This window comes from Prionailurus bengalensis, chromosome D4 (assembly GCF_016509475.1).
Source record: "Prionailurus bengalensis isolate Pbe53 chromosome D4, Fcat_Pben_1.1_paternal_pri, whole genome shotgun sequence".
Classification (NCBI taxonomy): domain Eukaryota; kingdom Metazoa; phylum Chordata; class Mammalia; order Carnivora; family Felidae; genus Prionailurus; species Prionailurus bengalensis.
This window is the reverse complement of record NC_057359.1, coordinates 42249077-42268068: the sequence shown is the minus strand read 5'-3', so window position 1 is coordinate 42268068 and position 18992 is coordinate 42249077. Positions and strand designations below refer to the sequence as shown.

Here is an 18992-nt window from a genome sequence, read left to right as displayed (position 1 = left end):
GGATTCTCTCTCTCCCTCTATGCCCCTCCACCACTCTCTCTCTCTCAAAAATAAATAAACATTAAAAAAATAAAGTGAGTCTCTTACAGACAGCATATAGTTGGATCTTGTTTTCTTAAATCCACTTGGCTATACTTTGTCCTTTGATTGGGGAGTAAATGTAAATCCAGTTACATTTAGAGTCAACTAATGATAGAGAAGAACTTATAGCTCTTTTGTCTCTGTTCTTCTCTCTTTTGTTTGTATTTTAATTTTTTGTAGTGACATGCTTTGATTTCTTTCTCCTCTTGTTGTGTATATTTTTTATAGGTAATTCTTTTGTGGTGGTCATGGGGCTTTTGTGACACATCTTATAACAATTGATTTTAAGCCAATAACAACTTAACTTCAAAAGCATACAAAATCTTTGCACTTTTACTTCTCCCTCCCAAACACTTTATGTTATTGATGTCACAAACCACATCTCTTGTCTATCCATTAACATATTTTAGAGTCATTTTTTACACTTTTGTCTTTTAATGTCTATGTGAGCATTAAAAGCGATTACACCACCAGTACAGTTTTATAGTACTCTGTATTTTACTATATGTTTATTTTTACCAGTGAGTGTTATACTTTCATATGTTCTCCTGTTGCTGTTTAGTGTCTTTTCATTTCAACCTGAAGGACTTCCTTGAGCATTTCTTGTAAGGCAGGTCTAGCAGTGATGAATTCTCTCAGCTTTTGTTGATCTAGGAAAACCTTTATTTCTTCTTCACTTTTGAAGGACAACTTTGTCAGATGTATTAGCCTTGATTGGCAGTTTTTTCTTTGTCCATTATTTATTTAAATAAACATTCTGTCCCTTTCACTCTCTCTGTTCTTCTGCAACTCCCATAGTACATATATTGATCTGCTCAATGTATTCTATAAATCCCTTAGGCTTTCTTCACTCTCTTTCATCCTTTTTTCTTCTTACTTCTCTGCCTAGTTAATTTCAGATGACCTGGCTTCAATTTCACTGATTCTATCTTCTGCTTGATCAAAGCTGATGTTCAACACTGCTAGTGAATTTGCAGTTCAGTTATTGCATTCTTAAGCTCCAAATTCTTTTTAGCAGTTTCTATTTATTGTGAAATTCTCGGGGCACCTGGGTAGCTCAGTCAGTTAAACGTCTGACTCTTGATTTCAGCTCAGGTCATGATCTCATGGTTCACGAGTTCGAGCCCCACACTGGGCTCTGCACTGACAGTGAAATCCTGCTTGGAATTCCCTCTCTCCCTTTCTCTCTGTCCCTCCCCTGTTTGCTGTCTCTCTGTTTCTCTCTTTCAGAAAGTAAATAAAACTAAAAAAAATTCTCATTTTGTTTATGCATCATTTTCTTGTGCTTGTTGAACATCTTTATGACTGTTTTTGAATTCTTTGTCAGATCATTCATATACCTGTTTCTTTAAGGCCAGTTTCTGGAAGTTTATTTTGTTCCTCTGGTTGGGCCATTTTACCCTGTTTCTTTGTGTTCCTTGCAACTTTGTGTTGCTATCCATGTTTCTTGGAAGAAACATCCACCTCTTCCAGTCTACAAACTGGCTTCACATAGGGAAAGGCTTTAACCATTATCAGCCCAGCTAGAGATTCTGGAGGCTCTCAAAACTTTTCTGTAGACGTGACTTCTCTTAAGTGGTGTGTGTAGATTTCTAGGTAGAAGAAATTTCTGTTTATTTGCTTGTTTGTTCTCCAGGAGCTCATTATTCCTTGCTTGCTCTGGTGTCTGCTCTACTGGGTTTCTAAGAAGCAGTAGCAGGCCACTCAGCTCTTTTTCATTCTCAACAGCTTCCAGACATCTACCTAGAGCATTCCCAGTCCCACTGGTGCCCCGAACTGACAAGACAGAAACTGGTCTCTCAGGTAGCCCCTAAGGACCTAGAACATTGTACACACAGTACATCCTTCTCTCTGTATCACCCCGTCTGCTGTACCAAAGGCCCTCTGGAGCAGTAGCATGCCACCCAACTCTTGTCTAGCTCTGTGTTACCCAGGCTTCTCGAGTATCTGGGTCATGTCTGAGGTCTAAGACAAGCAAGACAGAAACAAATCCCTCAGGCACTCTCCCTGAGTGTGGACTCCTGGTCCAGTCTTCTGTCTTTCCCTGAGGGCAACCTCTGCTTCAAGCTGTAATCACATTTTGTCTGGTATACCATGGGTCCTCTACAACAGCAGCAGGCCACCCAGCTCTTCTTGGTTCACAGTAGCCTCTAGGCATCTAGAGGATGGCAGTGCTCTGAGACAGGTGGGAACAAAGCCAGTCCCACAGGCAGCACACTGAAAAGCCAGAATGTTGGATATAAGGGCGAGTATACTCCTTTCCTCCTCAGGAAAAACCTGGAAACCAAGAGTTTCCATCTGATCACAAAGCAGTGTGCTTTGTGGGACTAAGCTGAGGGACTTAGCACACAAAGCAGTGTGCTTTGAGGGACTAAGTTGAGAAGAGTCCCACAAGCAACTTTGATACAGCTAGCTTCACATTCACCAGGGATGACGTACCTCTTGACTAGTTTCTGGATTTCTCACAAAAGTAATTGGTCTGAGTAATGTTCACTTGTTTCCTCTCTGGGAAGGTGAATCTGGTGCTTCCTTTCAATTCTGCCATCTTGCTGATGTCGCTCTAGGTTTTCTGCATCTTTAATACACTTTTCCCTTTTCTTTGTTGTAGTAATGAATTATATAAATAAGATTTCTCTTTTTAATTTGTTTTTTAATAAATAAATTTTTAATGATGAAACAACCTTTTTATTTCTGGAATTATCCTCATTTATTTATATTAGTTTTTTATACATTGATTATAGTTTAGGAATATTCACCTATGTTCATAGCTGAGATGAGACTTTAATTTTCTTTTCTCATATTATCTTATCTTGTTATTGTGTCACAGTTATACCAGCTTCATAAAGTGAGGTGGAATTTGCTTCTTTTTTCTATTCTTTGGGAAAATGTGTATACCTAATATAACTTACATATAAAACTCAAATAGCAATCTCACAAACCGTTCATAATGTGGGATTACTTTTTTATTGATAGCTTTATTAAGGTATGATTTACATGGATGAAATTCATCCATTTTTAAAGTATTTGACTAAATGACTTTTAGTATATTTACAAGAGTTGTGCAATTATCACCACAGACTAATTTTAGAACATTTCAATAATACCAGAAAGAAATCTCATGCCCACTTACAGACATTCCTTTCCCACTCCCATGCCTACACAATCTCTAATCTACTTTCTGTCTCTATAGACTTTGCCTTTTCTGGATATTTCATATAAATGAAATATTACTGTATTTGATCTTCAGTGACTGACTTCCTCCACTGAGCATGTTTTCAAGACTCATTCATGTTGTAGCTTGTATCACTACTTCATTATTTTTTTTTAATTCCTGAATGATTATCTGTTATATGGGTGTTTGGGTTGTTTCTACTTTTGGGCTCTTATGAATAATGCTACTATGAACACTCATGTACAGCTTTTATGGGGACTTCTGTTTCTAATTCTCTTGGGTATATACCTAAGTGGAATTGCTGGGTCATACTGTAAGTCTACATTTTGCCTTTCAAGGAACTGCCAAACTGTTTTCCAAAATACTGCAGGATTATTCATTCCCACCAGCAATGTATGAAAGTTTTAATTCATCTACATCCTCATCAGCACTTGCTATTGCCTGTCAATTTATTAGTATCTATGATCCAGCTTTTAGTTTTTTGATCATATCTATTGCATATTTGCTTTCCACAATATTAGGTTTTGTCCTTATCTTAGTATTTCCTTCTTACTTTTTTCTTTGGGATTATCCAATTGCTCATTCTTAAATTGAATAAAACCAGTTACATTGCTAGCTCATTAATTTTTAACCTTTTTCTAGTCTTATTGTATTTAAAGATATACATTTCCATCTGAGTACTATCTTACCTGCATCCTCCAAGTTTTGTCATTCAATTTGAAGTATTTTCTCACTTTTATTTTATTTTCTTCTTTGACCCGTTAATTATTTGGAAATGCCTCTATAAATTTGCATCAGAATTTTCAAAGTTAAGTTTTTAAACTGATTTCCAATTTTACTTATGTTAGACAATATTTTTTATATGACACCAAATATTTAAAGTTTGTGGGGAGCTGATTTTTCTGCCTAATTATGTGAACATTTTTGATAAATATTTAGAGCAAGACTTTTTATTGTTTGTTCAAATAATATATACACTTAATGACAGCTTTATCTTAAAAGTAATAAAATTTGTAATTTTTGCATTATTTTGAGCCCAAGTTATTAATGTTCATATATATATATATATATATATATATATATATATATATATATACATGTTTCCCTTTAGATAAAGCAAAATTCCTTGAGATAACTCTAAAATGTATGCACATTTAACTATGTTCTCTAATTCTTCTCCTTCTCTTCCCATTTCTCAGTTCCTCTCATGAACTCATTCTAATCAATAGCATTTGACATAGAGTTGTTCACTTGTCCTTGAAACACTTTCATCACTTGGCTCTTACACAGTCTTTCCTAGAGCCTAAATTTCCATCAACTGACAGATGGATAAAGAAGATGTGGTTTATATACACAATGGAATACTACTTGGCAATGAGAAAGAATGAAATATGGCCTTTGGTAGCAACATGGATGGAACTGGAGAGTGTTATGCTAAGTGAAATAAGTCATATAGAGAAAGACAGATACCATATGTTTTCACTCTTATGTGGATCCTGAGAAACTTAACAGAAGACCGGGGCGGGGGGGGGGGGGGAGTAACAGAGAGGGAAGGAGGCAAACCATAAGAGACTCTTAAAAACTGAGAATAAACTGAGGGTTGACGGGGTGGGCAAGAGGGGAAAGTGGGTGTGATGGGCATTGAGGAGGGCACCTGTTGGGATGAGCACTGGGTGTTGTATGGAAACCAATTTGACAATAAATTATATTTAATTAAAAAAAAAGAGATACTCTTTCCTCTTTGTTTTATTCCTACTTAACTGACCTCACCTCTTCTCATCCTAATTCATCTGTCCAAGCTCTAAAGCTTGGAGGACCCTGTACTCTGACCTGGGACCTCTTCTCTCTTTTATCCACCTTCACTTCCTAGGTGATCCCATCCAGCCTCACATTTTAAAATCTGATCTAAATAACTCCAAAATTCATACCTCTAGCCCAGGCCTCACATATCCTGTATCTCACCTGATATCTTCACTTCAGTGACAAATTGCCACTTGGTGACAGTGGTAAGGTGTCACTGATTTCAGCCTCTAGGGGTTCACATTTCTTCTTGCTTGCTTGCTTTCTTCTTTCCTTTCTTTCTTTTGTACGTTCTATATTTTTAAATGGTGTGCATTTATAAATAAATTTGTTATGTTTTATTCAACTTTCTGGGTATGCTTTCATATGAGGTTTTTTCCTCCCACAATATTTAGTATATTATATTGCCACAAATATAGTCTATCATCAACTTTCTAGTTACTTCAATTGGAATCCTGACAGGTACCTTGAATACTTTTTTTTTTTTTTGACTTGCCATATATGATTGGTCATCAAACTCTGTATTATACCACTGTGATATCTCTTGGTGTTTTTTTCCCCGGCTCTTTCTACTTCTATTGGTATTGTCTAGATATTTGTTGTCTTTTGCCATGATATTTAAACAATCTCTCATTTACTTCCATTTAATCTCTACTTTCTCAAAGTTTAGCCTTTGGCCTAACTGTACATCAGAACCACCTGAGAGTTTTAAAAAACTATCAAGGTGCAAGGATCACTACCAGATATGCAGATTTAACTGGTCTAGGGTAGGATCTGGGCATAAGTATTTTTAAAAGCTCCCCAGGTGAGGAGAACATGCAGCTAGAGTTGAGAACCACAGCTATACCAGATTATTCACTAGCCACAACAAACTGCTTTCTCACCTTGATGCCTTTTCAAGCTTTCCTTCATCCAATGGCTTTGTTTTACTTATAACAGCTTTCAAAATCAAACCAAACTATAAGTCTAAGCCCAAATGCCACCTCCTTCAAAAGCCTTACTAAATAATGACTGTGATGAATGACTGTCTTTCTCCATCTATTACACATCCACAGTACATACAGCACACAGAGAGAATATATATATTCTCTATGTATATTTTCTATATAGAATATAGAGAATTATATATATATATTATATAAGTATATAATATATATATATATTATATATAATTTCTTTGTATTGTGATACACATGTCCATCTCTCCTAGTAGTATCTTATATAGGGGCCAAAGATATTGTTTAATTCATTGTTGAATATCCTATTATTAGAATGCCTTACCCATGTTAGGTACATTAAACTAAAAGGAATTGTAACAAATACATCTATCCATCTGCAAACCAAAATTCTAGGCATTTAAAACCTAACTCTAAAATATATGCCTTAATAAATATCACAACAATTCCACAGTGAGAAAAATGTTATAGTTTGTCACTTCTAGGCACGTTGATATTATAATAAGACACTTACCTGACATTTCATTGATGCAAAGAATAAAAACACTACTAGGAATATAATACTGTGTAATATATTATAACACTGGTTTATTATAAACAGAAAATAAATTTCTAACTGATGTTTTCAAGTCATATTTTCTTATTTTACTATTTTCTGGGTAAGATCACAAGTGAATCTAAAAACAGAGTATAAAAAGTATGATTTTCCAGTACATAGTGTTCTGAGTGATGATAATAATAGTTCCTTACAAAGTCTAATATAAGACACAGACATTCTGTTAACAAATATCACTTGGTTCATCTAGAAGATAAGACATAGGAATAAGACAGTCACGTCCAATTCCACATGGATTCTCAGCTCAGATCCTGGTTTTTGCACAGTTTACCTTGCGAACATGATCCGAGTGACATTTCACAAATTCCTGGATAAATGTTGCTACACTCTGCTAGGAGAGAGACAGGCTATGTCATGCACAGATCAATAATAGCACTGTGTTTCATCAGCTTCAAAATCAAAAGTGCTTCATCTGGCAAAAGCCATGGCCCTAGAGAATCTGACATATATAAACTGAATACCCTACAAGGAATGTGTACTACACAAGCTATTGGGATAAGATAAAAGAAAACTCTGGAGATTAGCAATGAAATACAATAAGAGAGTAGTTTTCTACTTCATTATTACTAGAGGTGTGAATACAGACCACAAAAATGAAAATGAGGCTATTTAAAATTCTACAATTCCTGATAGAAAAAAAAATCCAGTACAATTTAATACCTTCAGTCTTTTAAATAAGAGTTATATAAATAAATACAAACCAAAGATAACTGTAAATTTAGGAGACAATAGTAATCATATATGTATACCCAGATTAAAATGTTTTATGGAGATCCACAAAATATGGTCCTTTTAGAATTACAGGGTTTACTTAAAGACTCTTCAGATTTAGTAGTTAGTATTCTCAAAGTTTATATGCTAGATTAACCTAAAAACCCAAGATATTTGTTGAAAGGGTTATGCTGTTGTTTTTAATTCCAGATTTTGACACTTGGAGAAGTCTTTTATTTGGGTTTTGATTAAACTAAGTTAAGGTTAATTGGTTAATGAAATTGGACAATAGCTGAAGCAAACTTGAAAATTCAAATCCTAAAAATGAACCTGCTTTAAGATCACAGTTGCCAAAAAAAGTTTCGGAGAACAAAATCTGCTGTTGTAAAATTTACCTGTATCTGACTCAGATGGCAGGGGCATCAAGAATTCATCAAGACATCAGAGGAGATAATGGTGTTTAATCACAAAATAAACAGCAGTGTGTATTTATGTCATGTATGTTGACATATTATACTTGAGCTCTGAGATTACTTGGGACACTGTAGTTGAGGAGTTACAGTAAAGGAAGATTAGAGGCTATTAGGCAACAATGGTCTAGAGTGAAAGTCCGGTTCTCTCGTCCACATTTTATAAAGTATCTCTTTTCTAACTTTTGGAAATAGTGTCATGCCTCCTCAATACAAGACACTGGGGATTAGTTAATACTGCTATTAATATACAGAAATACCATTTTAGAGGGACAAAAAGGAGTATCCTTTTCCTTTAGAAAACACGTAGGGCCATTGTGCAAATCAGGGTTCAGAAAATTAAATGCTTATAGTTACCAGAAAGCTAGCACAAATAAGTGAAGTGGGCCTGGTAGGATTTTTGACAAACAGAAGACAGTAGCCCTCATTCTTCTTGAAAGCACCATAAGACTAACTCTCCTATCAAAACCATAACTTCCAACACTTTCATGATACTATATAATCTATTAATTGATTTGTAAACTTTATAGTTCTTTCATTTAATGTCACCAATGCCTTCACTTTCTTAATGTAAATGAATATTCAGTCTTGACCTATTTATCTATTCTTCCAATTCTCAAAACTGATTCTCTAGTTCCTAATCACAAAAGTCTGTGGGATACTTTCACTTATACGTCATATTACTACTTCAACATAATAAATTAAAAACGGAATTATTCTTGTATTTTATGCTAACCTTAAGAAAGAAGAATGTCTCTGGGAAATGTTGCATGCAGGAAGTGATATATGAAGCAGGCTTTAAGTGATATGCTAGATTTAGAAGGATATAAAGAAAAGTGGAAGGTACTTGAAGTAGAAAACAATTTTTTAATCTTTAAAATTTTTTTTAATGTTTATTTATTTTTGAAACAGAGAGAGACAGAGCATGAGCATGGGAGGGGCAGAGACAAGGAGACACAGAATCTGAAGCAGGCTCCAGGCTCTGAGCAGTCAGCACAGATGCGGGGCTTGAACCCACGAACCGTGAGATCATGACCTGAGCCAAAGTCGGACTCAACCAACTGAGCCACCCAAGCACTCCTACAATTTTTAATCTTGATAAGAATATGCATTATCATATCAGTATCTTGGCAAAAAACTAGTCATAAATCAAACTTCATTCTTTCATTGAGAATGTACTATGACCTTAATTATGCAGATTCTGTGAGAGTTGTCAAAGAAGTATAATACATGGTTTTTGTCTTTGAGGAGCAAATTAGCTGTTAGATACAACAGAATTCAGAAATGTTAAACTTTAAAACTATTAAATGTAAAACTGTATAAAAAGTCAACTTTGAAAAGTAGAAAGACTATGGAGTTAAGATCAAGAAAAGTAGAAAGACAATGGAGTTAACATCAATTCTTTAAGTCTTAACTGCATCATACACAATATGAGGATTTCCTCTTTTTGGGTTGATATAACAAGTCAAGACATAAAAATCAATTAATGTAGGTCTTCACATCAACAGGCTAAAAAATAAAAATCACATGATCACATCACTAGTTGCAGGAAATCATTTGACAAATTCAACATTTATTTATAGTAAAAACTCAGTAAATTAGGAATAAATTAGGAACAGTAAAATAGGAATAAGAAAATAGTAAATAGAATGACCCTCAACTCATAAAGAATATCTACAAAAGCCCTATAACTAACATCATACTTAATGGTGAGAAACTTGAAGCTTTCCCACTAAGACCAGGAACAAGGCAAGAGATCTCCTCTCACCCTGGCTTTTCATCATACTGGAAGTCCTAGCTAAGTCAGTATGACAAGAAAATGAAGTAAATGGTATACAGAATTGGAGGGAAGAAATAAAACTGTCTTTGTTCACAGACAATATGATTGTTGATGCAGAAAATCAAAAAGAACCAACAAAAAACTCTTGAACCAAATAAGTGAATGTGTCACAGTTGATGGATAAAAGGTTAATATATTAAAGTCAATCCCTTTCCAACATACCGGCAGTGAACCAGTGGAATTTAAAAGCGAAACACCTGTCCTTCCCTGTTCCTGCTCAGTCTCTCTCTCTCTCAAAAAATAAATATTTAAAAAAGTGAAACACCATTTACATTAGCATACCTAAAAAGTAAATACCTTGATATATATCTAACGAAATATGTATAATGTCTGTACGAGAAAATATAAAATAGTTTGATAAAAGAAATCAAGGAAGAAATAAATGGAGATGTTCCATAGTCATGGAGCGGAAGATACAGTATTGTCAAGATGTTAGTTCTTCCCAATTGGCTCTTTGGATTCATTGCAATCCCCATCAAAACCTCAGCATGTATATTGACAAACTGACTCAAAAGTTTATATGAAGAGGGGTCCTTGAGTTAGTGGCTCAGTCAATTAAGCGTCCAACTCTTTATTTAAAAAAAAAATTTGTTTAACATTTATTTATTTTTGAGACAGAGAGCATGAACAGGGGAGGGTCAGAGAAAGAGGGAGACACAGAATCTGAAACAGGGTCCAGGCTCTGAGCTGTCAGCACAGAGCCCGATGCGGGGCTCGAACCCATGGACCACGAGATCATGACCTGAGCTGAAGTCAGACGCCCAACCGACTGAGCCACCCAGGCACCCCTTAAGCGTCCAACTCTTGATCTCAGGTTCATGAGTTGGGCTCCATGTTGGGCATGGAGGCTACTTAAAAAATTAAAAAAAGGAGAGATGAGTAAATTCTAAAGTTTATATGAAAAAGCAAAGACCCAGATTGGTCAATACAGTATTGAAGGAGAAGAACAAGGTCAGAAGACTTAACACTACCTGATTTCAAGATTTACTATAAAGGTACAGTAATCAAGCTATGTGGTGGTAAAAGAATAGATAAATAGGCCTGTGGAATAGAACACATAGCCAGAAGTAGATCTACATTAATAGAGTCAATTGATCTTTGATAAAAAAGCACTCCAATGGAGATAAGATAGGCTTTCCAACAAATTGTGCTAGAACACTTAGATATATACAGGAGAAAAAAAAAAGAATCTAGACACAGACCTTATACCCTCACAAAAACTAATTCGAAATGGATCACAGACACAGGTGTAAAATGCAAAGATAAAAAATTCGTAGAAGAGGGGCGCCTGGGTGGCTCAGTCGGTTGAGCGTCTGACTTCGGCTCAGGTCATGATCTTATGGTCTGTGAGTTCAAGCCCTGCATCGGGCTCTGTGCGGACAGCTCAGAGCCTGGAGCCTGCTTCAGATTCTGTGTGTCCCTCTCTCTCTGAACCTCCCCCGTTCATGCTCTGTCTCAAAAATAAATAAACATTTAAAAAAAAATTCGTAGAAGATAAAATAGGAGACTCTCTAAGTGATCTTGAGTGTGGAGATCACTTTTTGGATACAACACCAAAAGCATAATCCATGAAAAAAATAACTGATAAGCTAGACTTCATTAGGATTCAAAACTTCTGTTCTACAAAAGAAAATGTCGAGAGAATGAGAAGGCCCATACTGCTACAGACTGGAAGAAAATATTTACAAAAGACACATCTGAAAAAGGACTGTTTTCCAAAATATACAAAGAATTCCTAAAACTCAGCAGTAAGAAAACAAACAACTGAATTAAAAAGTGGGCAAGAGACCAGACACCTTACCAAAGAAGACAAACAGATGGCATATAAGCATAGAAAAAGATGGTTCACATAATATGTCATCAGGGAAATGCAAATTAAAACAACAATGAAATACCCCTACACACTTTTAGAATGACCAAAATACATAACACTGTCAACAAATGCTGGTGAGAATGTGAAGCAATGGGGGTCTCATTCATTGCTGGTGGGAATCAATATGGTAAAGTACTTTGGAAGACAGTCTGGCAGCTTCTTACAAAACCAAACATATTTGGGGGGCCTGGGTGGCTCAGTCAGTTAATCTTTTGACTCTTGGTTTCGGCTCAGGTCATGATCTCATCATTTGTGAGTTCAGCCCCACGTCAGGCTCTGTGCTGACAGCTGGGGATTCTCTCTCTCCTTCTCTCTCTGCCCCTCCTCTGCTGGCATGTGCTCTCCTTATCTCTCAAAATAAATAAATAAACTTAAAAAAACCCACAAAAACAACAAAAACTAAACATATTCTTAACATATGATCCAGCAACCATGCTTCTTGGTATTTGCCCAAAGTCACTGGAAGCTTATATGCACATAAGAACCTCGATAGGGATGTTTATGGTGGCTTTATTCATAATTGCCAAAACATGGAAGCAATCAAGATGTCCTTCAGAAGCTGAGTGGATACATAAACTGGCACATCCAGACAATGGAATATTATTCAATGCTAAATAGAAATGAGCTATCAAGTCATGAAAAAACAGGGAGGATATTTAGGTGTATATTATTAAAAGAAAGAAGCCAATCTGAAAACCCTTTATATTGTATGATTCCAACTATATGACATTCTATAAAGGCAAAGCTATGGTGAGAGTAAAAAGACCTGTGGTTGCCAGGGATTGAGGCAAGGTGGGGGGTGGGCAGCAGAGGATAAACAGGTGAAACATAGAGGAATTTTAGGGCAGTGAAAACGAATATATGAACAGAGATATATCATTATACATTTGTCCCAACCCAAACAATACCAAGAGTGAACTGCAAACTGTATACTTAGGGTAATTAGGATGTATCAAAGTAGGTTCAACAATTGTAATAAGTGTACCTTTCTGGTGGGGATATTGATAATGAGGGAGTCTATGCATGTGGGGGGCCATGGAGTATATGGGAAATCTCAGTACCTTCTTTTCAATTTTGCTCTGACCTAAAGCTACTCCCTCTAAAATAAAGTTTTAATAAAAGGACATACAATTGCATTGTTCTCAAATTCTACCTTCCACAAAACACTAGAACACAGTTCAGGCAAGTTCTCTGACACCAAGGATTGCCTCCCCTCCAGTTTCCAAAAGCATGTTCCTCATTTTCATTTGAAACCTCTCTGGAATACCCTTAATGTCCATATTTCTAGTATGAACCTCAAAATGCTTCCAGCATTTACTCATTACATAGTTCCAGAGCTGCTTCCACATTTTTAGATATTTGTTACAATAGCACCCAAAGCTACCACCAAAATATGCATTACTATTCTTGGGTTGCTATAATAACAACAACCCAAACCCCATAGACTGGGTAGCTTAAAAAACAGACATTTAATATCTTACAGTTCTGGAGGCTGGAAGTATGAGATCAGAATGTCAGCATGGTCAGGTTCTAGTGAGAGCTCTCTTTCTCTTCCTATAAGGGCACTAAACCCACCATGAGGGCCCTTCCCTCATGACCTCATCTAAATGTAATTACTGGGGCGCCTGGGTGGCGCAGTCGGTTAAACATCCGACTTCAGCCAGGTCACGATCAGTTCGAGCCCCGCGTCGGGCTCTTGGCTGATGGCTCAGAGCCTGGAGCCTGTTTCTGATTCTGTGTCTCCCTCTCTCTCTGCCCCTCCCCCGTTCATGCTCTGTCTCTCTCTGTCCCAAAAATAAATAAACGTTGAAAAAAAAAATTAAAAAATAAAAAAAATAATAAATAAATGTAATTACCTCACAAAAGCCCCATCCCCAAATACCATAACATTGGTGGTTAGGGATTCAACACATGAATTTTGGGAGAACACAGTGCAATCCACAGTGATAATAAGCCTCTTGAAATCCATGTTGTTATTTAAACAAATACAGAAAGAAAATTAATAAAATAATTCATCTATTCATATTTAAATGAATGACATGGAGTATTATACTTTCTTGAAACACATATTATTTCAGGGGAAAGCTTACCATAAAATAAATTTTCTAGTATGTAAAATACCACAAACATTTACATTTGATATCTGCCAGCTGGTATCTTATATATAATTATTTAACACCTACTACAAAACATTTAAAAGATATTCTAAAAGGTGTTTTTACAGGTAAAGCTGCATTTTCTTTTATAATATGGTTCTGATAGTTTGCTTCTATGAAACAATGCTGTTTAAATCCACATGATGACACGTATGTGGCTATCAAGGAGTTTCCACAGTTATGATACAATTAAGTAATGTTACTAGAACAAAAGAGGATAATATTTACACCTTGTTATTCTTAAGACTTGAGACTCATTTGTCACATGTTTCAGCTGAATTATGAGTAAGGCTCTTAGGTCAAAGAACTGAGCATTTAAACTGGAAAAGATAGTCTGTCAATATTATTAGCTTTAACAGTCTATTCCTTGATGCTTACTTTTGCAATACACAATGGAATATGTTAGAAAAAAGAAAACACAAGTTTTAATTAGAAGTTAATTTTAGGAAAATTAACTTTAACTATATTTTACTTTGTTGAATTTAATAATAATTGAAGTTAAGTGCTTTGTCTAACAGTAGGTTCTATACATCTAAAAGTGTTAGGGGTGCCTGGGTGGCTCAGTCAGTTAAGCATCTAACCCTTGATTTCAACTCAGGTCATGATCTCATGGTTCATGAGATTGAGCCCTCCGCCAGGCTTTGGAGACTGCTTAGGATTCTCTCTCCTTCTCTCTCTCTGCTCCTCCCCAGCTTGTGCATGTGCTCTCTCTGTCTCTCAAAATAAATAAATAAACATAAAAAATGATTAAAATGTTATATAGCTATTACACTTTACCATTATTTATTACATAAATAATTGTTATGTTGGTAGATTTTATTAATTTGAATGGAGAATGGTTTTTATTATATTATTCTGTCAACCATGAATGTATTGTTCAGTAAAAGCCATGTAGATACTACTATTTGTTGGTATATTTTCCTATTTAAAACTAACATTAAAAAGAGTTTTACTGATATATAATTCACATACCACATTATTCACCCATTTAAAGTGTAAAATTCAATTGTTTCCAGTATATATTCACAGATACATTCAACCACTATCATAGTCAATTTTAGAACATTTTCATCACTTTAAGAAGAAACCCACATACTTCAGCAATTGCTACCATATTCTTCTTTACCCCCAGCCCAAAGCAAACATGAATCTACTTTCTATCTCTATAGATTTACCTATTCTGGGTATTTCATATATATGAAATCACAAAATATGTGGTCTTTTCTAACTTGCTTCTTTCACTAAATATGTTTTTAAGTTGTACCCATATTGTAACACATATCAATACTCATTATTTTTTATGGTTTAATAATATTCCATTGTATGTATATACCACAATTTATACTTTCAACAACTAATGGACATTTAGGTTATTTCTACCTTTTGCTTATTATTAGTAATGGTGCTATGAACAATACTGCCTTAATATTTACTATCCACTTGTACAAAGCCTTATGTAAGACAGAGGCAAGTACTTAGGCTTTCTCATTTCTTACCTGAGTATTCACAAAGCTCTATGAATGTATGTGTCCTCCAGATTCCCAGGAGGATGTCATAGCCTTTTGAAACTTTTATGGACATCTCATTTCCCAGTTTTCCTTTTAAGCTATTTGGTTAATATACTGTTTGACCTTAACTGGAATCTATCACCTCAGGCAGCTTGAAGTTAAAACACTTGCCTGTAATTGTTTTGACAATCCCATACCCACCAAACCTGCTAAGAAGGCTGCTCACAATGACTGGGATCAGAGACAGCTTTTCAACTGGGGTCTTCCAGGAAAGCATCAGACAGGTCAAATGATGACAACTATTTGGGAATCAGGCTTTGCAGGGGCTCTAGTTCCATTCCGTTTCTTCTGGTAGTTGCCAGGCTGCATGGGGGACATGAACCATCTTTATTCCCAGGATACTGCTGAGCTAGGATAGTAGGGAATGGGACCAAGGCAAATTAAAATGCCACACAGTGTCCTGTTCTTATTTAGATTCAGCTGTTTTTCTTGAAGAACACTCCCTAGACTGTTGCAAGTCTTTGGTTAATTTCCAGAATTTCCTAGAGGAATTATAAGTGTTCCTCAATGTACGTAGAAAGTCTCAAAAAATACTTGGTAGTTTTCATGTAATATGCCTTTATTTGATCTCCAAGGAACATATGGCTTAGAAAATGATGAGGGAGCATGAGGCAGGCTGAGGGGTAAAGCACAAGCTAGCACCTCCTCCCCACCCCACCACCCCAGGTGGGATCTGAGTGATATTCCTTGGACACTCCTGGCTGCCCAAGAACAAAGGAAAGGGGTTTAAGTACTTGCCATGGTGATGTGGGAAACTAAGGCAAATAAAAATTAAATTCCCTTACTGCCTACAGCCCATTGACAAGGCCTTGAACCAGGCAGAGTGACCGTCCTCCAGGAGCTCAGCTGTCTCGATGATGACAGTTTGTCAGGGACAAAAGAGAACCTTAGCTTAACATTATCCCAACCTCGAGGACCTTGTAAGTCAACTTCCGTTATCTCAACTCCCCCAAGATATATGCTGGCAATCATACTCCAAGCTTATGGCCCCCAGATATGCATCTAAAGGGTCTCATGACTGAGGTTTTATTAAATGGTAATAAATGGCATTTTCCTAGCAACAGCTAGCCCCTGAAGGTCCTGGAAACCTTGCTCCCAAAATTCCTTAGAGACTTACCCTATCCCTGACCCCCTCCCAACCTGAGGGTATATAATGAGTTACTGTCACAACCCCATGCAGTTCTTCCTGCCCATGGGTCCTGTCCCCATGCTTTAGTAAAATCACCTTTTTGCATCAAAGATGTCTTCAAGAATTCTTTCTTGCTTGTTGGCTCCAGACCGCCCCACCATAACCCCAAAACTTCATCAGAAAATTTGTGACTCCCTTGATCCATCAAGTGTCTTAGAATTATTACATGGATCCTTACTTAGAAGATTAGGTTCTGCACAAAGTGCTATGAAGATGTTGATTCCCAATAATGTTTGCTTGTTTTTAAATTTCTTTTATGGAGGAATAATCATCAAAACCTTTATGCTAATAGTGATACATGTTACAACGTGGATGAATGTTTAAAACATTATGAGAAGCGAAAGATGCCAGGCACCAAAAGCCACATATTCTAAGATTCCATCTGTATGAAATGTCTGGATAGGCAAATCTTGAAGGGAAGCAGATTCTGCCATCCCAAGATATGTCTCTTTGGCATAAGGATTGTTTTGAGCTAAAGGCAACCAAAACCCAGCAGATTCAAGAAAAACTCTTTATCCATTCCTTTCAACTGCCTAAATTTACACTGGAAAGCAAGTCTTACCAGGAAGAGAGATATTATCAGAAATACTTTTTTACCTAAGAAATTTATCTACATAACAGAACAACCTTTGTTTTCCAAACACCTCCTCTAGACTTCCTGTGAAAGTCCTCCCTCCCTTTGTATCCCACACCTCCACCCCTTTCCTTAGCTCAGGATGTTATATAAACTTCAATTATCTAGCTGCCTTTTGGGTCTCATTTTTTTATGGGGCTTGCATATATATGAAATTAAAATTTTTTTCTTCTATTAATCTGTTTTATGAAAATTTAATTATTAGACAAGCCAAAGAACCTAGAAGGGAAGAAGGAAAATTTTTTCTGCCCATACAACTATATAGACAGAGTGTAGGTTAGTAGTTGCAGAGAGCTAGCAGAGATGGGAGAAGGATGATGGATAAAAGGTACAGGGTACGTTTATGAAGTTAGGAAAATGTTCTAAAATTGATTTTGGTATAGTTGCACAATTTTGTCTATATTGTAACAACCATTGAATTAAATAAGAGAATTTTATGGTATGTGAATTATATGTCATTAAAGTTATTACAAAAAAAATTAATAGTGGGTGATTTACATACTTCACTCTCCATAACTGACAGACCTAGACAGAAAATCAGCAAGAAAATCGAAGAGTTGAACATCATTATTAACCAAGTAGACTCAATAGATATATAGAGAACTCTCAATCCAACAACAGCAGAATACGCATTGTTTTCAAGTGCACATGGAATATTCTGCCATATCTACTATTTGTTAGGCCAGAAAATAAGTCTTAATAAATTTTTAAAATCCAGATGGTAGAAAGTAACTCTCAGTGTAAGTTTGGAACATGGGTCAGATCTGGTTTATTAGGCTACTTTGGGAATGAAGCCAGAGACAGTTCTTATTAGTATAACTACTATAATAGTAATCCTTCATAATTAAAACATTTACTAAGTATTGCTTGAATCAAAGCACTAGATATTAGAAGTAGAAAATTTAAGCATAATTTAAAATTATGTATGACAGTGATTTAAAAATTACTTTCTAGGGGCGCCTGGGTGGCTCAGTCGGTTAAGCAGCCGACTTCGGCTCAGGTCATGATTTCATGGTCTGTGAGTTCGAGCCCTGCATGGGGCTCTGTGCTGACAGCTCAGAGCCTGGAGCCTGTTTCAGATTCTGTGTCTCCCTCTCTCTGACCCTCCCCTGTTCATGCTCTGTCTCTCTCTGTCTCAAAAATAAATAAATGTTAAAAAATAAATAAATAAAAATAAAAATTACTTTCTACATTGATGAATTCTGACAAATTTTCAACAAAACATTTTTTATACAAGCAAATACCTTTAAGAACGGAGACTTAAGGAACAATCTTTTCCTTTCCATGTGCTTTAAGATTAAATTATGATAACCAGCAGTAAGTTATAATGTGTCTACAAATTATTGCAGAAAACTCAATTCAAAAAGCATAGGTAAATTATAAGAACACATTAAAATAGATATTTATGTTAAATTCTTCACATTTTATACTAGTACTTGTAAAGAGGAACTGAGGCAATTACTATTTAATAATTTGATTTATAATGATAAATTCTAAGTTTTAGACATGGGAAAATAAAGTGAGATAAATGCATTAATGAAGCCTGTCCTTAAAATGTTATAACACAACAATGAACAGGAACAACACATGTAAAACAAAATATCCACCTTGATAATATAGTCTATTATAATTGATTTTTAAGGTTCCTTTACCTTTATTGTCTGTCTGCTTGTCTGATATCGTTGATCAGATACTTGTTGCTGCTGAAGGAGTTTTTCATTTATTTCTTTATATTCTTTTACAGACAATTCCGCTGTTTTTTTGGCATTATGAAGTATGCTGTTTTGTTGTTGTAAAGATACAATACGTTCTCGTAATAAAATAATATTGCTATTTGACTTCTGGGAAGTTATATTTTTCCACTTTTCTCTGTTAACTATACAAAAAGAATTTTCATAATATTTTTAAAAATACATTAAATTAAAA

General features: G+C 35.6%; 1 protein-coding gene across 3 annotated transcripts in view; it reads right to left on the bottom strand.

Moving 5' to 3' along the window:
* CNTLN (centlein) overlaps positions 1 to 18992 on the bottom strand; it is a 315203-nt gene that overhangs the window by 74007 nt on the left and 222204 nt on the right. For all 3 annotated transcript variants that reach the window (XR_006295095.1, XM_043566783.1, XM_043566781.1), the window contains exon 18: positions 18719 to 18942. Coding sequence is in view for 2 of the 3 variants with exons in the window: in XM_043566783.1 (XP_043422718.1) it covers positions 18719 to 18942 (224 nt within the window). In the remaining variant the exon portion in view is untranslated. The remainder of the gene's footprint in view (positions 1 to 18718; positions 18943 to 18992) is intronic.